This window comes from Chrysemys picta, chromosome 3 (assembly GCF_011386835.1).
Source record: "Chrysemys picta bellii isolate R12L10 chromosome 3, ASM1138683v2, whole genome shotgun sequence".
Lineage (NCBI taxonomy): Eukaryota > Metazoa > Chordata > Testudines > Emydidae > Chrysemys > Chrysemys picta.
Window position 1 is genome coordinate 69023243 of NC_088793.1, and position 23784 is coordinate 69047026.

General features: G+C 42.9%; 1 protein-coding gene across 1 annotated transcript; it reads right to left on the minus strand.

Annotated features, from left to right (window-relative positions):
• Positions 1-1300: 1300 nt before the first annotated feature.
• GJB7 (gap junction protein beta 7) lies at positions 1301-22717 on the minus strand. The gene is made up of 2 exons (XM_024102999.3): positions 22577-22717; positions 1301-2266 (listed from the first exon to the last, which is right to left on the minus strand). Exon 2 carries the CDS (start codon positions 2237-2239, stop codon positions 1436-1438), a length of 804 nt encoding a protein of 267 aa, XP_023958767.1. The 5' UTR covers positions 2240-2266; positions 22577-22717; the 3' UTR covers positions 1301-1435.
• Between the last annotated feature and the right edge of the window lie 1067 nt (positions 22718-23784).

Sequence of the window (23784 nt, forward strand, 5' to 3'; positions counted from 1 at the left end):
AACATGGGAATGCTTGGGGGATCCCAAGATGGAAAACAAATATTTTATGTTGAAATCAATGTTTATTTCGAAAGCCAATTCAAAACAAATATTTTTATTATGAATTTTCTAGCTGAAATTTTTGTCAAAATCCACATTTTCCCATGGAAAATTTCTATTTCAGCACAAGTACATTTTTCAATGTGAACAGTTTTCAAACAATTTCAACCAGTTCTAATCCCTAGCAAGTTGGACAGACAGGTGGACACATAGATCCGCTTCTTAAAACACACAGTTTGATATCTACTGTAAAATTGAAAAAGCACTATTAATCTGTTATAGCCAGGAAGACTTAACTACTCCTGATTTACTATCTTACTGCAGTTAAATGTCTATATACTGTACTAAATCTTGAATTCAATGAAGATTGAAATAAGTCACAAATTGGAACAGTTGAACCTAGGCATAACCATAAATGCTTACCATAGAAATTAAAGTTGAAAAGACCGATGGTCATCTTTTCCCATTGATTCCAATAGAGTGAATTTTTTCCTGTCCTAATTTCTCTCGCTTTCTACCTGTTAGCAGGAAAATGATAGGCTTCATGGAATACTCAGCTCCCCTCTAGTTTAACTATATAATGTTAACTTTAAAAGACCATAATTTTGAAGCATGTTCTGAAACCCTCTCACCACCATCCATGGTGCCCAGCTAGTGTGCCTCAACCCAAACCTGAGACACAGGGCTTTGATAGATGACTAAGTTATTCAATCTCTATAGCTGTAAAGAGAAAGGAAGGTCCAGTGGTTACGGAGATAGTCTGGGATATGGGAAACATGAGATCAATTCCCTACTGTGCTGCAGACTTCCTGTATTATCTTAGGCAAGCCATTTAGTATCCCCATGTCTGTTTCTGCCGCCTATAAAAATTGCAGAAATACCCCCACAGGAGGTAAATACATTATAAATTTATAAATACATTAAAGATTGTGAGGTGCTCAACTACTACAGCAATAAGTGCTGTTTAAGTAGCTAAGATAGACCGCTACCTAGGTCCGTCCATGGTATCAGTCTGCCAGCAGCTGTGTTTAATTGTTGTTGTAAAATAGTACAAATATTAGTATATAAACAGAACGAGGCTCAGCCCATCACTCATATAGTGACCTAATCACATAGGAAAGTTAGCAGCCATAAGTTGTCAACCCTTTTCAGTTACTCCTATTGTCCTGGGCTGGATTCGAATTGGCAGAGTGACCTAATCCGTATGGCTTTATATCCCCTTTTCACTCCTCTATTCTAACCAGTCCCAGGAATCTGACAATTTTTTAAGAGAAAAAGAGAATACACTATTTTCTAGATAGAAATAAAAGTTTCTCCTTATCCACTCATGGATTTCTTTGAACTCATGTAAGAGGAATAATTCAAACAGTTTATTTAACATCAGGCAATATTATTTTTATCCTCTCAAATCAGTAGGTAAATTACTTTCAGGTTTATCTGGCATATTGACGAGCACTGGTGAAGCATTGCTGTGGAACGGAGCTGTACTTGCTGTTTCAGCGGGATCAATGTACTTCAGCTTCTGGCATTCACTTTTCATGGTTTGAACTTTCTTGTTATATCTCTCAAGGTAACATTTTATGGTGTATTTGAAAATCAGATAGCTCAGTTCACTTACATTTAATACAATGCACAAGCACGAAGTCACCACCACAAAATAGAGGAAGACTTTCTTCTCTGTGGGCTTGGAGATATAGCAATCTACAGTGTTAGGACATGGCCTCATGTCACACTTCACAAGGCGTGGCACATTGAATCCACCATACAACTTGTAAAACAAAACCAGGAAACCAATTTCAAATCCTGTTTTGAAAATGAGGCTGATGAGATAAGTACACAACAATCCACCATCCATGCTCCCTGGGGTCTTGTAAAGTTTCATTTTGTGTCGCTTTTCCCTGCTCTCTCGATAGGCAACATGGAGAACAACTAAAAGAGAAGGGGTGGAGACCATGATCAGTTGCAAGGCCCAAAGCCTGATCTGGGAAATGGGGAAGAAGTGGTCAAAGCAGATGTTTTCACAACCCGGTTGCCTGATGTTGCACTCGAATTCCTTCTGTTCATCCTTCCAGACATGTTCTGCTGCCACAACATAGACAAGCAAGCGGAATATAAACACAATAGCCAACCAGATCCTGCCAATCCCTGTTGAATATTTATTCACTCCACTTAGGATGTCTCGCAGGAATCCCCAGCTCATGTTTTTTTCTGAAGGAAGGCCAAAATGCTGTAACAAATAAACATATGGTTAGAGATTTCCCTTCCTCTGGAGAAAGAACTAATCATATTAGTATAATATGCTTTTGCGAACAGGGGCTGCTAACAGGGAGTTTCGCAAGGGAGTTAGGAAGGGAGCAGGAAGGGGGCGAGGGTCCCTTGCCGGTTCTATCTGTTTTCTCTTTATTCCCCTTTGAACCTATAACCAACTACATTCAAAACTTCTTGCTTAAACAACCCTTTCAGCGGACAGGGGGCTGCAGACAGGAGTTTGACAGAGGGAGGCTTACGATGGTTAGGAAGACCCGCAACACCTGTGCCAGCACTGCTTCTGTCTCCTCCACCTGTGCCTGTAGCCAGACAGAGCACCTGAGCATGGATGCTTCTACCCAGATCCTGGTGTGGTTTTGCAGAGACTGTAACTTGCAATTTCCACTTACTGATATCCAGGCTGTGGGGACCATCCAATGTGAGAGGTGCCTGCTGGTGGAATCTCTCAGGCAGCAGGTGGGAGAGCTACAGGAGGAGGTGGCTAGGTTGAGGAGCATCCGAATCCACGAGCAATTCCTCGACAGTGTCCATGTGGAGACAGCTGAGGTAGCTGTCCCAGTACACAGGACTGCTGATACACCACTGGTGGAGGAGGAGATGGCTCAGGGTGGACACTGGCAGCTGGTTACTTCTGGCAGCGGGCAGTGCTCCACCCCTGCTCCGAACCCTCCTGCCGTGGTAATAGGTAACCGTTATGCTCTTCTTGATACAGGAAAGAAGGAATCACCCCCTACAGTAAAGGAGGAGAAGCCTCGTACCCCTAAGGCTGGGAGGTCTGCCGCCACCACTGCGAATAGGAAACGTAGGGTAGTGGTGGTCGGAGACTCTCTGCTGAGGGGGACGGAGGCGCCCATCTGTCGCCCTGACATTTCATCTCGGGAGGTATGCTGCCTGCCGGGAGCCCATATCCGAGACGTTACGGAGGCATTGTCGAGGATTATCCAGCCCTCTGACTACTACCTCATGCTACTCATCCATGTGGGCACAAATAATACTGCGCGGTGTGACACTGAGCGGATCAAGAATGACTACAGGGCTCTGGGAGTACGGGTGAAGGAGTTTGGAGCGCAGGTGGTATTCTCTTCAATTCTTCCTGTCAAAGGTAGGGGCCCGGGCAGAGACAGATGCATCATGGAGGTGAATGCCTGGCTGCGAAGATCGTGTCGCCAGGAGGGCTTTGGCTTCCTAGACCACGGGATTCTATTTGAGGAAGGACTGCTAGGCAGAGATGGCGTTCACCTTTCGAGGAGGGGAAAGACCCTATTTGGACACAGACTGGCTAACCTAGTGAGGAGGGCTTTAAACTAGGTTCGACGGGGACAGGTGAGCAGAGCCCACAGGTAAGTGGGGACCATGGAGACCGGGGAGATGGGTCGGAAACGAGAGGGAGTGTGGGCTATATTGGCAGAGAGAAAGGAGGGTCAGGACAAAACTGGGAGGAAAGATCAAACCAGTATCTTAGATGCCTATATACAAATGCGAGAAGTATGAGGAATAAGCAGGAAGAACTGGAAGTGCTAATAAATAAATACAACTATGACATTGTTGGCATCACTGAAACTTGGTGGGATAATACACATGATTGGAATGTTGGTGTGGATGGGTACAGCTTGCTCAGGAAGGATAGACGGGAAAAAGGGAGGAGGTGTTGCCTTATATATTAAAAATGTACACACTTGGACTGAGGTAGAGATGGACACAGGAGACGGAAGTGTTGAGAGTCTCCGGGTTAGACTAAAAGGGGTAAAAAACAAGGGAGATGTCATGCTAGGAGTCTACTACAGGCCACCTAACCAGGTGGAAGAGGTGGATGAGGCTTTTTTTAAGCAACTAACAAAATCATCCAAAGCCCAAGATTTGGTGGTGATGGGGGACTTCAACTATCCGGATATATGTTGGGAAAATAACACAGCGGGGCACAAACTATCCAACAAATTCTTGGACTGCATTGCAGACAACTTTTTATTTCAGAAGGTTGAAAAAGCTACTGGGGGGAAGCTGTTCTAGACTTGATTTTAACAAATAGGGAGGAACTCGTTGAGAATGTGAAAGTAGAAGGCAGCCTGGGTGAAAGTGATCATGAAATCATAGAGTTTGCAATTCTAAGGAAGGGTAGAAGGGAGAACAGCAAAATAGAGACAATGGATTTCAGGAAGGCAGATTTTGGTAAGCTCAGAGAGCTGATAGGTAAGGTCCCATGGGAATCAAGACTGAGGGGAAAAACAACTGAGGAGAGTTGGCAGTTTTTCAAAGGGACACTATTAAGGGCCCAAAAGCAAGCTATTCCGCTGGTTAGGAAAGATAGAAAATGTGGCAAAAGACCACCTTGGCTTAACCACGAGATCTTGCATGATCTAAAAAATAAAAAGGAGTCATATAAAAAATGGAAACTAGGACAGATTACAAAGGATGAATATAGGCAAACAACACAGGAATGCAGGGGCAAGATTAGAAAGGCAAAGGCACAAAATGAGCTCAAACTAGCTACAGGAATAAAGGGAAACAAGAAGAGTTTTTATCAATACATTAGAAGCAAGAGGAAGACCAAAGACAGGGTAGGCCCACTGCTTAGTGAAGAGGGAGAAACAGTAACAGGAAACTTGGAAATGGCAGAGATGTTTAATGACTTCTTTGTTTCGGTTTTCACTGAGAAGTCTGAAGGAATGCCTAACATAGTGAATGCTAATGGGAAGGGGGTAGGTTTAGCAGATAAAATAAAAAAAGAACAAGTTAAAAATCACTTAGAAAAGTTAGATGCCTGCAAGTCACCAGGGCCTGATGAAATGCATCCTAGAATACTCAAGGAGCTAATAGAGGAGGTATCTGAGCCTTTAGCTATTATCTTTGGAAAATCATGGGAGACGGGAGAGATTCCAGAAGACTGGAAAAGGGCAAATATAGTGCCCATCTATAAAAAGGGAAATAAAAACAACCCAGGAAACTACAGACCAGTTAGTTTAACTTCTGTGCCAGGGAAGATAATGGAGCAAGTAATTAAGGAAATCATCTGCAAACACTTGGAAGGTGGTAAGGTGATAGGGAACAGCCAGCATGGATTTGTGAAGAACAAATCATGTCAAACCAATCTGATAGCTTTCTTTGATAGGATAACGAGCCTTGTGGATAAGGGTGAAGCTGTGGATGTGGTACACCTAGACTTTAGTAAGGCATTTGATACGGTCTCGCATGATATTCTTATCGATAAACTAGGCAAATACAATTTAGATGGGGCTACTATAAGGTGGGTGCATAACTGGCTGGATAACCGTACTCAGAGAGTTGTTGTTAATGGTCCCAATCCTGCTGGAAAGGCATAACGAGTGGGGTACCGCAGGGGTCTGTTTTGGGACCGGCTCTGTTCAATATCTTCATCAACGACTTAAATATTGGCATAGAAAGTACGCTTATTAAGTTTGCGGATGATACCAAACTGGGAGGGATTGCAACTGCTTTGGAGGACAGGGTCATAGTTCAAAATGATCTGGACAAATTGGAGAAATGGTCTGAGTTAAACAGGATGAAGTTTAACAAAGATAAATGCAAAGTGCTCCACTTAGGAAGAAAAAATCAGTTTCACACATACATAATGGGAAGAGACTGTCTAGGAAGGAGTACGGCAGAAAGGGATCTAGGGGTTATAGTGGACCACAAGCTAAATATGAGTCAACAGTGTGATGCTGTTGCAAAAAAAGCAAACATGATTCTGGGATGTATTAACAGGTGTGTTGTGAGCAAGACACAAGAAGTCATTCTTCCGCTCTACTCTGCTCTGGTTAGGCCTCAGCTGGAGTATTGTGTCCAGTTCTGGGCACCGCATTTTAAAAAAGATGTGGAGAAATTGGAAAGGGTCCAGAGAAGAGCAACAAGAATGATTAAAGGTCTTGAGAACATGACCTATGAAGGAAGGCTGGAAGAATTGGGTTTGTTTAGTTTGGAAAAGAGAAGACTGAGAGGGGACATGATAGCAGTTTTCAGGTATTTAAAAGGGTGTCATAAGGAGGAGGGAGAAAACTTGTTCACCTTAGCCTCTAAGGATAGAACCAGAAGCAATGGGTTTAAACTGCAGCAAGGGAGGTCTAGGTTGGACATTAGGAAAAAGTTCCTAACTGTCAGGGTGGTTAAACACTGGAATAAATTGCCTAGGGAGGTTGTGGAATCTCCATCTCTGGAGATATTTAAGAGTAGGTTAGATAAATGTCTATCAGGGATGGTCTAGACAGTATTTGGTCCTGCCATGCGGGCAGGGGACTGGACTCGATGACCTCTCGAGGTCCCTTCCAGTCCTAGAATCTATGAATCTATGAATCTATAACTAGCATCTAAACCAACCTAAAATAATTAGTCAAAGTGCTGCTCCTAGATCCATACGGCAGATTTTAGAGCTGATATTTGGTACCTCCTATGGTTGCTAATACTGAGAACAGTTTAACAGCAAGTGTAGGCAAGCCCAAACCATGTTGGGCACCATATCAGACAGTCAGGTTCAGCCTTGCTCCAAACATGCTATAAATACAAAGTGGGACTGTTCTTATTAATGTTAAGAGAAGTCATAAAAATTTCCCATGAAAGAATAGTTTGACTGTTTTAGGACCCAGGGAGCTCCCAGGAATCAAGGCTAAAACTACTATGTACTCACCATATGATATAAATTAGGGGGGAAAGGCAACCATAAGGAGTATGGTGTCCATAATAGCATCTTCAACCCAGACTGCACAGATGCATCTGTTCTATCCTAGGATGTTGCTATTTCCCCCCCCCCCCCCCCCTCCAGAGATACTGTACTTAAGTGGAGAAGCAGCTCCAATGACGATCATTAAAAAGTAATAATTTTGCTAGCAGATATCAGTTAGTAGAACAATAAATAATAGAACAATATCTTAATAGAAGGAAAAGCTGATATCTTGGGTGTGTCTTGAATAATAGCAATTGCAGACATTTTGATGGTGACCATTGCATATGAAAAAATTATGGGTCAAGAACATCCCAGGTGATGAATGCATTTGGCGCCACAATTTGAATCATAATGATAAAGATAGGAAGATTATTGTAATCTCTCTCCAATATAAATGGATGGAAAATCTTATTTATAAGAGTTTGGGTTATTTTTGTATTGGTTTCATTTTTTCCCTCCTTCTCACTGTTCCATTCACAGGCTAATATGGAACGGGAGTTACTTCATTGTCCTTCATTACTTTTAGCTACACACGTCTGAAATCCTCCTCAAAGGTTAATGTCTGTGTGAATGATTAAAATGAACAACTACTCTGTAAAACAAGGATTAGTTTTCACCATAGGGCATGTCACCTGGCATATCTGTAAATATTTGCCAACAGCAAATCCATATAATGTCACCCAACAGCCTTGGTGAGCCCTTTAAGCAAAGCCAAAATAAGTTGCAGCTGGTAGGCCAAATGTATTGTCAAACGAACAAACAGGCCTATAAAACCATCAACATAAGAGGTGTTCCAAGCCCCAGGCTTCTTTCTGTCCTTTGAAAATGGTAGATTTAGTGCTGACATTCATCTTCTCTGTGTTTGTGTTTAATTTATGTTCTGCTACGTTCAGACCCTCCCCTTTTTCCTGTGCTTTATGGGGGGTGCAAAATTTGCCCATGCAGTTCAGTTGCTGTAAAAGGACTATATTTGTCTGCTTTTTATGGATTATGTGCATAAAATTAACAGATTCATACATTATAAGGCCAAAAGGGACCACTGTGATCATCTACTCTGATTTCCTATATAACACATAGGGCTTCCCTAAATTCCTACTTGAACTAGGCATATGTTTTAGAAAAACATCCACTCCGAATTTTAAAAAAATTTCCAGCAGTGACAGAGAATCCAGCACAACCCTTGGTAAATTGTTCCAAAGTGGTGGGGGTGGGGGGCACTATATGTGAAAGAACGCATAGAGTCAAATGAAGTAAAACTCTTAAATGAACCAAACTGTACCATAGAATCTCTATGGATAGTAAGTCCATGCTTGGATAAAAAGAATCTAGTACTAGGGATATACTACCAACCACCTGACCAGGATGGTGATAGTGAGTGTGAAATGCTCATGGACATTAGAGAGGCTATAAAAATAAAAAACTCAATAATAATGGGGGCTTTCAGCTACCCCCCTATTGACTGGATACATGTCAGCTCAGGATGGGATGCGGAGCTATATGGAGATATATCTATCTCATAGAACTGGAAGGGACCCCAAAAGGTCATCAAGTCCAGCCCCCTGCCTTTGCTAGCAGGACCAAGTACTGATTTTGCCCTAGATCCCTAACTGGCCCCCTTGAGGAGGGAACTCACAACCCTGGGTGTAGTAGGCCAATGCTCAAACCACTGAGCTATCCCTCCCCCCAAATAAATAGTAAAGTTTTATTTAAGATAAAGTTTTTTGACACCTTAAATGACTGCTTCTTCGAGCAGCTAGTCCTGGAGCCCACAAGAGGAGATTTCTCCTGATTCCTGATTTAGTCCTAAGTGGAGCAGAAGATCTGGGCCACGAGGTGAATATAGCCGAACCGTGTGAAAATAGTGATCATAACATAAAATTTAATATCCCTTTGGGAGGGGGGACACCAAAGTAGCCCACTATGGTAGCATTTAAATTTCAGAAAGGGAAACTACACAAAATTGAGGAAGTTAATTAAACAGATATTAAAAGGTACAGTGTCAAAAGTGAAATCCCTGCAAGCTGCATGGAAACTTTTTAAAGACACCATAATGGAAGTTCAATTTAAATATAGACCCCAAATTAAAAAACATAGTAAGAGAACCAAAAAAGTGCCATCGTGACTAAACAACAAAGTAGTGAGAGGCAAAAAGGCATCCTTTAAAAAGTGGAAGTTAAATCCTATTGAGGAAAATAGAAAGGAGCGTAAACTCTGGCAAATGAAGAGTAAAAATACAATTAGGAAGGCCAAAAAAGAATTTGAAGAACAGCTAGCCAAAGACTCAAAAAGTAACAGCAAAATTTTTAAGTCCATCAGAAGCAGGAAGCCTGCTAAACGACCAGTGGAGCCACTGGACGATCGAGATGCTAAAGGAGCACTCAAGGAAGATAAGGTAATTGTGGAGAAACGAAATGAATTATTTGCATCGGTCTTCATGGCTGCGGAGGTGAGGGAGATTCCCAAACCGGAGCCATTCTTTTTAGGTGACAAATTTTGAGGAACTGTCCCAGATTAAGAAATCATTAGAGGAGCTTTTTGAACAAATTGATAAATTAAGCAGAAAGAAGTTACCAAGACCAGGTGGTATTCATCCAAAAGTTCTGAAGGAACCCAAAAGTGAAATTGCAGAACTACTAACTGTGGTATGTAACCTATCATTTAAATCAGCTTCTGTACAAGATGACTGGAGGATAGCTAAGGTGATGCCACTTTTTTAAAAAGTCTCCAGAGGTAATCCCAGCAATTACAGGCCAGTAAACCTAACTTCAGTACCAGGCAAACTGGTTGAAACTATAGTAAAGAACAGAATTGTCAGACACATAGATTAACATGATTTTGGGGGGGGAAGAGTCAACATGGTTTTTGTAAAGGGAAATCATGCCTTACCAATCTACTAGAGTTCTTTTGAGGGGGTCAGCAAACATGAGTACAAGGATGATACAGTAGACAGAGTGTACTTAGATTTTCAGAAAGGCTTTGACAAGGTCCCTAACCAAAGGCTCTTAAGCAAAGTAAATTGTCATGGCATAAGATGAAGGTCCTCTCATGGATCAGTAACAGGTTAAAGGATAGGAAAAAAGGGGTAGGAATAAATGGTCAGTTTTCAGAATGAAGAGAAGTAAACGGTGGTGTCCCCCAGGGGGGTCTATACTGGGACCAGTACTGTTCAACAGATTCATAAATGATCTGGGAAAAGGGGTAAACAGGTGGCAAGATTTGCAGAGGATACAAGACTACTCAAGATAGTTAAGTCCAAAGCAGACTGCGAAGAGCTACAAAGGAATTTAACAAAACTGGGTAACTGAGCAACAAAATGGCAGATGAAATTCAATGTTGATAAATGCAAAGTAATGCACACTGGAAAGCATAATCCCAGCTATACATATAAAATGATGGTCTAAATTAGCTGTTACTACTCAAGAAAGAGCTTGGAGTCATTGTGGATAGTTCTCTGAAAACATCCACTTATTGTGCAGTGACAGTCAAAAAAGCTAACAGAATGTTGGGAATCATTAGGAAAGGGATAGCTAATAAGATAGAAGATATTATATTGCCTCTATATAAATTCATGGTACTCCCACATCTTGAATACTGAGTGCAGATCTGGTCACCCCATCTCAAAAAAGATATATTGGAGTTGGAAAAGGTTCAGAAAAGGGCAAGAAAAATGGTTAAGGGTATGGAACAGCTTCCTAATGAGAATAGATTAATAAGACTGGGACTTTTCAGCTTGGAAAAGAGACGGCTAAGGGGAGATATGATAGAGATCTATAAAATCATGACTGGTGTGGAGAAAGTAAATAAGGAACTGTTATTTACTCCTCATAACACAAGAACTACGGGTCACCAAATGAAGTTAATAGGCAGCAGGTTTAAAACAAACAAAAGGAAGTATTTCTTCACACAAGACACAATCAGTCTGTGGAACTCTTTGCCAGGCGATGTTGTGAAGGCCAAGACTATAGAAGGGTTCAAAAAAGAACTAGATAAATTCATTGAGGATAGGTCCGTCAATGGCTATTAGCCAGGATGGGCAGGGATGCAAAACCATGCTCTGAAGTGCCCCTAGCCTTTGTTTGCCACAAGCTGGGAATGGGCAACAGGGGATGGATCACTTGATGATTATCTGTTCTGTTCATTCCCTCTGAAGCACCTGGCATTGCCCACTGTTGGAAGACAGGATACTGGGCTTGATGGACCATTGGTCTGACCCAGTAAGGCTGTTATTATGTTCTTATTTTCAAAGGTTAATTACCCTCGCTGTTAAAAATAAAAATTTAAAAAAAAAATTGTGACTTAATTCTAGTCTAAATTTCTCTAGCTTGAACTTTCAGCCATTAGATCTTGTTATACCTTTGTCTGCTAGATTGAAGAGCTTTACATTTATGTTCCCCATGTAGGTACTTATTGACTGTGATTGAGTCATTCTTTAACCTTCTCTTTGTTAATGTCACCTTGTGCCAAATAGATAAAACTTAAAATGTGGGTGTAACAGGCAGGTTGGAGGGCCAGGTGGCCTAGTGGTTAGAGCAGATGGCTCTCAGTCTCCTGCTTGATTGTGGAGCTTCAGACTCTAAGGCTGGGTAGGTAGAGGGATTTGGGCTCTCCCCCTCCATCAGGTCCCAGCCCAGGGCCCTCCCAGCAGAGAGTCTATATCCACTGCCCTGGGCTACTTCCTACCAGTCTGTTCAGTTTAGGGTTTGCCCCCCACCAATCCAATTTGTTGGGTGGCTTGCTCATGGGTTTTGGGCGGGGCCTTGTCATGTTCCCAGGCTCCTTCAGGTGGGGAAGCCCCAATTTGGTCAGGGTGAGCCCCACAATATCTCTGTGGTTTGCTCAGTTACCTCAGGTGCTGGAGACTCCTAGGTCCCATTCAGTCTCCCTGGGCTGGGGAGACAGTGCTTACTCCCAAGTGGCTTACTTGGCTGGCAGGCTAGTGACCCTTCCTCTAGATAGGCAGGCAGCTAGCTCCTGCCACTTCACCAGTCAGTCCTGAACAGGGCCAAGCTCCCTCCCTTTTTTCCCCCCTCCAGGCCTGGCATTGGCTGGAGGTATAACGGGGTGGGGCTAGCTGGGCCCAAAACCTTTATTTAACTCCTGCTGTGCTGGTGGGTAGGTTCTCTGCTTCATCACACAAACCCTCCCCCACGACACCATTTGAGGTCCCCCCCCCCCCATTTGTTCTCCTCTATGCTATGAAAAGAAGTCAGCATTCAGGTTGGCTCTTCAAGCCCAGTGTTGAAGACGGAAGGAAAAGGGCTGGAGGGAGCGGTACTATCTCAGAATTCGGGGGTTAGTATCCTTCATGGCATGTAGCCATCGTAGGGGGGGATGGTCGGTGACTAGTGTGAAGTGAGTGCCCAGAAGGTAGTAGCAGGGCAAGTCCATAGCCCACTTTACTGCCAGTGCCTCCTTTTCAATCACAAAGTAGGTCTTCTTCCTTGGGAGAAGATGGGGTGCTAGTCATCTCACACTACCTGGCTCTTAGGCCCGCGTCCGATGCATCGGTCAGTAGCAGGAACTCCTTGGTGAAGTCAGGGCTGTACAAAATGGGTTCTCTGCAGAGTTGGGCCTTCAGGACTTGAAAAGCCTCCTCACAAGCTTTCGTCTACATTGTCGTCTAGGTACACAGCAGCATATTGGCCATGGTCCATTAGTCACTGGACCATGGCCAGGACCCCAGGCAACCCAAAGGGCATTGTCTGGAAGTGAAAGAGCCCAAACGGAAGTTGGGAAACTGTCTTTTCCCTGGATTTTGGTGTGAGGGGGATCTGCCAATATCCCTTTGTTTGATCCAGAGTGGTGATGTATTCTGATTCCCCTAGCTGGTCAAGTAGTTCATCAATGCGAGGGTTCGGCGACCAGGCGAGAATGTCCTAGTTTTGGACATCCATAAGGACAAACTTTCGGAGCATTGTCTTTAGTGTTCTGTTTAATCTTTCTACCAGGCCGTCTGTTTGGGTGTGGTGATCAGATGTCCTGAGAGTCTTGATTTTCAGCATTCGGCACAGTTGCTTGATCGTCTACAACATAAAGTTCGTTTCCTGATCTGTTAAGATCTCCTGCAGCACCCCAACTTGAGCAAAGATTTTCATCAGTTCAGCGGCCACCGTTTTGGCATTCATAGAATGTAATGGGGGTACCACTTCCAGGTACCTGGTTATATAGTTTACTATAACTAAAATGAACTAGTATCCTGCAGTGCTCTTCTCCAAAGGGCCGGCTATGTCCATTCCAATCCGCTCAACTGGCATGCCTACTAGTGGAAGGGGGAATCAAGGGAGCTCTCTCTGTTGGCTTAGGGCTGTGAGCTGACACTCCGGACATGAGGAACAGAAATCCAGAACAAAAAAAATGGGCTAGAATCCAGGCTAACATCTTCTCCCTCCCTACATGCCCCTTGAAGGATATGGTGTGGGCAAGTTGCATCACCTCCCTCTGGGAGGATCAGGGTACCAGAAGCTGATTCCAAACTTCTCCAGTCTGCTGGTCCTTCTCACGGCAATATAGCCACTCCTCCTGAATTTCAAAGGGTGGGAACACTCCACTTGATGGGGCTCAATGGTCTCCCCATTTACTACTGCCACTTGGGTGTATGCTCAGTTCAGCATGTTGTCCACCCATTGTTCCTCTACAAAGTGGGAGAACTGGTTCAGAATCGCTGACTCAGGTAATGGGGGGCCTCTTCATTATACTTTGATGGGGCCTTGTCTTGCTAGGTTGGCTCAGATGCATGGAATGTTCCCTCACCAGGATCGGAGATCTCCCCTGCTACTCTGGTTAAGTATGGGGTCAGCACCACAGCGTATTGGGCTTGGAGCCAGAGGTCTACTACGGGCACCTGCTCAAAGTTTCAAGGAAGGCCTCAGGATCATCATTGGGCCCCATCTTGGTAAGTCTGATGGGGTGGCAGCATGGGTGGTGTGTGAGTCTTCTGTTTGGGGAGGCTTACACATGAGTGCTGGGAGCTCCCTAGAAGTGGAGGGGTCCACTGTGGCCCCGCCTCCCCAAGGGCCTGCCCCCACTGACTCTTCCCCCGAGGCACCCCCTGCCCACCCGCCTCTCACTCCTCCTCCCTGCCTCTTTCCCCAAGGCCCACCCACCCACCACTCACTCCTTCCCCCCACCTCTTCCTCTAAGGCCTGAGTGCCCACCCAACACTCGCTTGCTCCTCTCTGCGGTGGAGAAGAGTGACCGGTGGGTGGGGTTTCAGGGAACAAGGCAGAGCAAGGGTGGGACCTTGGTTCAGGTGTCAGTTCCAGCACCCCAAAGGTGATGGGCCAGCACACCTCCAAAAGAAGGTGATCCATGCCACAACTGCACTATTTGCCCTTCTGCATGCACAGCCTTTTCTGGGGAGGCTTAGCTTCCCCAAGCCTATTATACGTGGTGCCCATGGATGGCAGTTGCAGCTGGGGCAGGGTTTGCTGGCTCTGTGGGAGTAGGTGGCCGTAATATCGTGACCACCTGCTGGACCAACTGTTGCTGCTGCTGGTTGGCCATTTGCAGAAGCAGTTTTGCTGATGATGATGGTGGGTGTTTTGTTCGGCCATCGGTTTTAGTAGCTGTTCCATTTCCATTTAGCTAGAGTGCTGGTTGTTTGAGGGTTTCTTTCTCTCTCTTTTTTCTTCAATTCCCTAATCTACCCGCATTCTTCACCAATCTGTAACAGGTGGCTTGGGGAGCTGGACAGCCTAGTGGTTACAGCGCATGGCTCACAGCCCCCTGCTTGGTTGAGGAGCCTCAGTCTCTAAGGCCAAAGGAGTTAGGGGGACCTGGGCCCTCCCTCTCCACTGGGTCCCAGCCCAGGGCCCTGTGTACGTCAGCCTTTGAAGGGGGGGAGTCCTCCCTACTTCCCACCAGTCTGTTCAGTATGGGGCATGGACCCTCTAGTCTAATTTGCTGGGTGGCTTGCTTCCCATAGGGTCCTCTCTTGTGTCATGGGTTGTGCCTTACCGCAGTCCCAGACTTCTTTGGGCAGGGCAGCTGCAAGCTGCGTGAAGACAAGACCCACAATGTCTATGGGGTTTGCTCACTCAGTTATCTCAGGTGCTGGAGACTCGTAGGTCCTCTTTGCAGTCTCTCTTGGCTGGGGAGATGGTGCTTACTCCCAGGTGGCTGCCTTGGCTGGCAGGCTAGTGGTCTTTCCCCTCAGGCAGGAGGCAGCAAGCTTCTGCCTCTTCACCAGTCAGCCCTGAACTGGGCCAGGATCCCTCCTTTTCTCCCCCTTCCAGGCCTGGCATTGGCTGTAGGGTGGGGCTTTCTGGACACAAAGTCTCTCTTTAACCCTGCTGTGCTGGTGGGCAGTTTCTCTGCTTCATCACAGGTAGCATGCAATGTGACAGAGCAGAATTCTTTAACTTCCTCTTCTGGGGTAGGATATATATATATTACAAATGGAGTTTGAATTTATGGATATTATATATATTATTATTTAAATGAGCATATTGTATACAAATGAATATTCTGTTAGCATACTTAGCCCAATACAGATAAATTAAAGTGTCCAAATATAAAAAAAAAGTTTAATTATAAACCTAAGTCTGAAATAACTAAAACAAACATTAAAACAATAACTGCTATTGTCTAACATGCAACTAACTGTATAACTATATCTCCCCATGTGTCCAAGTAAACATTTTCTAATAAAATCTAAAGCAGCCTACAAATTTTAGACATAATTCCCTTTGTCATATGTAAACATTCTAACAGAAGATTACAATGTAATGGTGTTTTCTGATGAATTTTACAGTTTTACTAAGTGCTATTAAGACATTAACTTAAGTTAATATGAATGACATCAGAGGATGAGATGGTGTGAGATTTCAAGCATGTGGAGTGAGGTTGTCCCCCAGGTTCAAGTGTTCAGGAACAGGTTGCCAAAAATTGTGGAAGCCTATTATAGAAAGAAGTGAACTTGCATATGATACTTGCTCTGCTAGGTATAGATATTCCCAGTAACAACAAATATTGCACTTCCAATAACAATAAAATATATGCCTCTTTATCCTCTCTAAAGCTTGTCATGGGTTGGTAAAATACCCATAACTAAGTAGTTCTATGAGATTTGATTTGACCTGATCTATATAAGTGCCAACATGGTTATTTTTATTATCAATTACACAATCAAAGGAGCAGCACCAGACTTGTTCTCTGACATTAACCTTCTGGACATTTGTTTTCATTGTTCTTTGATAAAAATGATTTCTTCTCTCACTAAATGGTGTAACACTTTCTTTATACCAGTCTCCATACACATTATCTTCCTGCTGATTCCAGAGGAAGCCATAAGAAGCATGTAAATTTTTAGCAGTATGCCACAACCTGTGCACTGTGTGATAGCACGCTCCAGTTTATGCAAATACTTGCTACATTCTGTCTAAGCAAATTCCATTTAACATTCAGACTTCTGTGTAGGAGCCAACTATCCCACAATATTAGACTGAATTATTTTTCCAAAATTATAGACGTTTGCTGGGACGTTCTTTTACCTGTCGATCAATGCTGCATTTTAAATCCTCCACTTCTCTACTGGGTATACTTCATTTCATAGTTTAACACATGCCCTAACCTTAATCACAGAAACCTGCCTATGTTTCCTATGTGTTTCCCCACCATCCTTGCTGTAGAGGTCTTCTTTTATGCATGTCCAGCATCACCAGCTGTATGGGGAGCCCCTGGCAGTGCAATTCCCATCAAAGCCAGAAGGGGGCTACAGGACAGACAGCGAGGGCAGATACATGGCCTCTATCTGGCAAGGCCAGGCCTCCATGTTCTACGTGGATCTTGGAGGATCTGCTGCTTTTGGGGCCCAAAATCCCTTGTTCTGCAAGAGGAGGAACAAATCTGCCCTCACAGGAAATGATGCCAGGGAAACACTGACAGAGGGACTTGCGGCGTTTCCAGTCCCCATCCCTTTAATTTTTCTCCCTACTTTTTACTCGTTAGCTGTACAGTCAATACAACTGTGGGAGAGTGAGCTGGAGTCTTCTCAGTCCCCTGCATCTTCAGTCGGATTGTTTGCTCAATTCCAGTCCAGAGTCTTAGTTGCTTAGATTCATTCTGGCTCTGACAACACTAACAGAAGTGTTTGCTCAGCATAAACTGCAAAATCTTAGGGCATATCTACACTGCCCCTCCATTTGGACTATGGGAGTGTGAATAGCAGAGTGCATCAAAGTGTTGCACTGTATCTCTCCCACGTGGGGGCTGAGGACCCGAACTAAAAGATTCCTACTTCCAATTAATGTAATCCTGGTTGACAAGGGAAGCGAGCTGACTAACAAAAAAATAAATATGGTCCCACTTAATAAAATACAGACAAGAAGATTAGGGATGTGCCAAGTAGGTTTTCCTTTTCTAACATTAGGTAAATTACTCTCAGTCTCAGAAAACCAGGTTCTGCATTAACTGCTGTGAAAACAGCTTATAGATAAAGTCATCATTCCTATCAAGTAACTTTTTTACTTAAGGAATCCCTCCAAAGGCAGTGCGAGAATTTTAAGAGGTGTATTGGAATGGAGTAAAGAGAGCCTATATTTCTTGTCCTATGAAAATCCATGCTGCAGCTCTTTGTTGGGGGTGGGAGTGGCTGGGGAATCAGCACTTTTGAAAATCAGGCCACTTATGGATTTAGGAATCTATCTTTAGGCACTTGCTTTCGAAAATCTCTGCCAGTGTTTCCATATCAGGGAGTGCCTACATACGAACTGGGACTAGAAAAAATGTTCCTTACCCCTGGCCCCACCAATCCTACACTGAGAACTGTCTGAAGAAAAGCACAAAGGAAAGACCTGTCCAGGGAGAAGTGGGAATAAGAGCTTGGAGGGAATTCTCAGACAGCCCTTAGGCATGTATAGGCCCCAATCTACTGAAAGAGCAAAGAGGAGGAAGAGTTTAAATCATGTAGCGCTGATACAGAAGAGATACAGAAAAGGATTTTAGTTATTGAAGACTTACTTACATAGTTACTTGATTAACTGCTGCTTTGGCTGAAATGAGACTTTTATAAAGTGATTGTGGAACACACAGCTATACTTTCTGGAGCCATTAATTCTCAATCCACAAGCTCTAGGCAACAAAATGCCAGTGTTTTTACATCTGTAGTCTTCCCTGTGACACTGATTGAATGTTCATGGGACAAACTTCAGCTGAGCAGGTCTATAGAGTAACAGAGCTTGTTTTGTGGCATTCCTTAGGGTCACAGGCAACATTTCTGCCAAAGGAGACGGAAATGTGTCCTTAAAAGGAAAAAATGTTTATTTTATGTGCGATTGTTGCTATATGGCAGTGTAGCTTTTAACTGAGGCTCAGGTTGATACTGTACAATGCCATTCATTCTTCAAAGGCTTAGACTTTGCAGAAAGCGTTAGTCATCAGTTAAAGAATAAAGCACAAAGACAGTGAAAGAGAGTGATTCAGTAGATGAGAGGGAGACAGTAGACTTTCTGATGGAGCAGCACATGTGAGAGTGACATGCAGCTATAGGGAGAGGGGAAGGGGAGGCCAAGCATGGTGAACAGATGGGCCTGAGACTAGAGAAGATGAAGCCATTGTGCAAGGAGTCAAATCCAGACCAGTTTAGGGATTCAGAAAGACCATAAAGGAGGAATTGAAATAGTCAAGTTGGGTTGTGATTGTGACAAGAGGGAGATCACAATAGGGAGGAGTTTTGGCAATGTTCCAGAAGAGGGGAGATAAATGAGCAGAGCAAGTTAGAAGTGACTTCTAGTCTTAGCAAAATTATATTCTGTGTTAACCAAAGGGAAAGTCTAAGATGCTTTATACCCGGAAGGAAGATTTCACGCTTTAGAGGATCCAAGAGTAGAATGATTGGTGCAGCATTAAATGAGCAGAAAGAAGAAAGACAGTTGAATGAGGAAGCAGAGGGACCAGAGAGTAAGTTGAGGGACATGTAAGATTGGTATAATCTGTATTGAGGTGATGTCCAGCACTGAAGCTAGCAATGAGAGGTCACAAAGGGTGTCAAGAAAAGAGAACAAGAAGCGGGACAAAGATGGAGCCTCCACAGTGGAAGGGATGAAGGAAAGTTATTGTCTCTATCAGAAATGAAAAGGGAGTCATTAGAGAGAGTTCAGATCAGCAGAGGAGAGGTGGCTGAAAGGGAAAGAGTTTCTTGTTCAAAATACTCTAGAAAAGACAGACTGAACAATATGATTGTATGGAAAGCTGTGCCATTAATTGCTAAGCTGCTTGAATATCATTTATTGAAAAATGTATTTGAATAATGCCACAGTTGAATGAATTATTTATTGAACAATTGTATCATTCAGTCAGGTCTACAGCAGCTTGAATAATATGCATTGAATAATTCATACAATGAATAGCATATTATTTGATTAATAATTTCCCCCAGATTTTGACCATCTTTGCTAACTATGTTAGCAGTAGAAAAAGTACCTTTGTACAGAGGAGAATGGGGAATTAGGAAAATGTGAGGGGGAAATGAGCCAATGGCAAATGGAGCTAATCCATCAGGAGTTTGTGGGGCGGAGAAGAGGGGATACTTTCAGGAGGTACTGGTTAGGGAAGGACACTGGGAGTCACCAGGGGAGCACGTAGCGAAGGAGTGGGGAGTATTGTGTTGCTGTTCAATAAAAGCAGTGGAATGCAGAGGTGGAGCAGAGAGAGCAGGTTGTCAGCCTGGGAAGTGAGGGTGAGGCCCACAAGTTGTGTGTCCAGGCTTGGAACTGGCCTAGCAAGCTGTGCAACGGTGACATTTTTTTCTGTGTAACTACTGTTGATTTAAAATATCAATTCTGTTCACTACAAGACATAGTCTTTCTTAAGGTGGCTTTATGACAGAGGAGGGAAGGTGATGGAAACCATTGTGAAAGACACTAAGGGAATGGGGCGGGTGCTGAGAGTCACGGAGGAGGGCACAGGAAAACAGAATGTGGAAAATATGTTGAGACATCAACTTCACTGTAGGGACAGGGAAATCTAGTGACTAGAGCAAGTTACAAGATGCCAGACCTGATTCTATTCAGAGTCACCCTGATCAAGTCACTTATGGATTGACTTTCAGAGGTGCTAAGCACCCACAAATCCCATTGAAGTCAATGGGAGCTGCAGGTGCTCATCACTTTTGAAAATCAAGCCATAACCCTCAGTGCCTTAGTTTCTTTATCTGTAAAATGGGGGTGATAATACCAACTTTGAGAATAGATTTCAGATGCTTGGGTGAAAGCTGCTATGGAAATGCAAGTGTAATAATTTAACATTGGGAAATTATTTTTGTCTAGGGTCTTTCATTGTCCATCCTAAAATGAGTCAAACTGAAATAAAAATGTAAATTTCAATACTCGTCGTTTTTTGAAGCCTACAAGAAACTAGCTAGCTAAGATAATTACTACTTATATTCCATTAGCAAACAAATCCACCTCTGCTGAACTGTGCACTAGCCCTAGTTGATTATTTATTTATAATATGGCAGTGTCTAGTGGTGCCAATTGAAAGAGGGACCCCACTGGTGTAGACATGTCACAAACACAGAGTAAGAGACAGAGTAGCTGCTCTGAAGAGTTTACAGTCTAAAAGAGACAGACAAAAGGTAGGAGAGAAAACAGAGAGGCAACATCATTTACCAAAGATCATACAGCAGGTCAATGGTAGAGGTAGGAACAGAACCCAGGTCTCTTATATTCCAGTCCAGTGCCTGAGCCCTGTAGCATGCTGAGTTATTGTTCTGCCTTATTAATGTTAACCTCTCATTACATCAGATCTAGCATTAGCTTGTAAGCTCATCAGAGCACAACTCATGTCCTTTTATCTCTCAGGAGGAGGCACCTAACACTCTTTTGGGTGCCATAATAAGTAATATTTTAAGCAGAATTTCCAAGCTTCCCAGGCCAGTATAATAGTGGTTAAAGTGTGTATGTATAATGTGTAAAAACACTAGCTTGGCTATGTACTTGCTAAATATGTACAGGAATGGTAGTGGACAGAAGTAAATGGAGGAAGGCTGGTCATTTGGTTGTGGCCCTGGACTGGTACTCAATAGATTTTTGGTTTTATTCCTTGCTCTGCTATTGACTTCCTGTGTAACCTTAGGGAAATCACATAATCTCTCCGGGCCTCAGTTCTTTGTCTGTAAAATAGGGGTAATACTTCCCTTTTCCACTCTGTCTGTCTTGTCTATTTAGAGTGTGAGCTCATCAGATCAGGAACTTTTTGTTAGTTTGTGTGTGTACAGTCCCTGCCACAATGGGATCCTGTTCTCGGTTGGGGCATCGAGGTGCTACTTTAATAAAATAATTAATAATGATAATAAACCACTTGGGTATAATTCTCTGCTCTACTACAGACTCTCTGGGTGACCAGGGGCTAGTCACTTAATCCCTCTACGCCTTAGTTCCTCATCTCCAAAGTGGGATAAATATTTTTTCTCTACCTCTTTGGGGGAGCATGAGGATCAATTCATTGATACAGTGTTTCCCAGATTTTTTGAAAACTTTCATCAGGAAAATTAAACTAATCATCTACCTCCACTCCTCAACAGCCCAGCCACGTGCTGCTAAATATTGAGGCACTCAGACATGATGATGATGAGTACTGTACAAGAATCTAGACAGATGTTACTCAAGAGCCTGATTCAGATCTAAATAAGGCAGATTTTAACATCAGCTGACAATTTCTTCTTTAAATCAATACACCTGCCCTCCTTCTCCACTCACCCCCAGAGAATGTGTATAAAGATCAAAATAGTTTGCATTTAGGGAAGAATATCATCCACAAACTACCTCCTCAGTGTTTGTCAGAAGCTTAACTCTGATTAGCTCTTTTTTTCTATCTAGTAGTTGCATTGCTTCATCTCACTAACATTTTATATTTGCATTTGAGAAATTAAAAGCACAATTTAACAACCCAGCAGCTATCAATTCTGATGTTCTGCCAGAGTGTGGTGTTTGTAATTATTTTCCACGTCACGGGACTGATTCTGGGAGGAACAATAACTCTCAGCCATCACCTTTTCTGTGTATCTTAGTAAATTAGGTAACCAAGTAAAAATGATACTTGAAATATCCAGGATTACATAAAATACCAAAGTACCTATGCCTGCTCCATATCTGCACAATAAATATTGCAGTTCTCATAAGCACAGAGAAAAACCTATAACCATTCTACCTCATGCTCTCCTATTACAAAGAAAAGCTACTTCTACGGTATCCACGACAATGATCCCAGGTATTAACAAGTGTTGTTACACTGCTTGGGTCATTCCTGGAAGGGTTGTCAGAGGACAAAAGTATTACAGTCACAAGGCAAGGGATTTCAACTTTAGAACTTACTGAAAAAAATTAAATTAAAACATGGACAGTGGGTCATAGATGGCTACGTTCCAGTTTGTAACAATGAATTGTTTAAAAAGTATATCAACAGTGCATGGGAAAACTTACTGCCATTTTACAAGGCTTATACTTCATTAGAATTGCATATACATTTGACACTTTCTGGAAGGACACTTTTTTTTAAAACTAATATCCTGATTGTTGATACACACACACACAACCTCTCCCTAACCTTTTTCTTATTGAATAAAAGCACATTTTATCGGAACAAGAAAATCTTACTTACCTGAACAGCGACAGGTGATGATTAAAATTGAACCAGCAGTTTTCTAGTACCATTAACAATTAATGACTCATTTCCCAGAAAGGGAGTAATTGCTTTAAGCTGTGAAAATGGAGTCCAGTTGTTTCCTAGGTAGTATAATCTAAACAAGTGTAACCTGATCACTTGTTCTGGCATATTATTCAAATGAGTACTAGTGTGTCTAGTGCTGTCAGGAAGATGTATGATGAGTAACTTGAGACTAGAAACAACTATTTAATGCTACACATGTAATTTTTCTCTCTTACCCATCCACAAATATTAACTCTAATGAAGGACAGAAGTTCTTTGCTTCTTTTCTTACACTATCACAGGTAGAGCCTCAACAGTGAATGACGAATTTGACATGGTATGGCAGAGAGAAATGGTTCTCAAGCTGATTGCTGATCACTGGTGGTCTATGGAGGACATTTAGTCTTCCAACTCACAAAGTGTTTCAGTGAAGTCCAGCTAGCGCCCCAAAACAATATGAAACATTAAATATTATTTACAAAGAATTAGAACTTATGTATAAACATTCTAGAAAGACATAACGAAGGGACCCAGTCCGTTCCCTTTTTCCAGATACTGTAATCCCACCTGATTTACACTGTCCACCCACCATTAACTGTCTCCTGAAATTTGCAAAGATATGTGCAAAGATTGGTATAATAAGGACTGGCTTTCACTGAAACACACTTTCAACCTGAACACTTTTTAAACAAAGCTTTTTGTTTGTGAATTTGGCTGTGTTCTCCACCCCCTCCCACACCCACCATGCACTCCAAAACTTTAAAATGGGTTGGACTATACAACTCCCAGGAAGAGAGCACTACAAGATCCATCAAAGCAGAGATCCCCTCTTGCAGACCTTAACAAGGCCAGAGGAGCAGGTATGACTTATACCTGGGTGGTATAACTGAACAGTGGAGGGGAGGAGGGGAACCTTTTATCCAAATGGAAAACTTTAACCATGTCATGTTTTATAGAGAGGACACATTGAGCATTTAGGATAAATTTTTCAGAGAAGCCCCTAAATAATGTAGGAACATAAGTCCCAGTGACTTTCAATGAGACTTAGGCTCCTGAGTCATTTAGATGCTTTTGAATATTTTACCCTTACAGCTTTTAATGTTGATAAAAGATTCTGGCTTTCCCTGGCCATCTTTGTGCTTCACTGGTCCCTGTACACA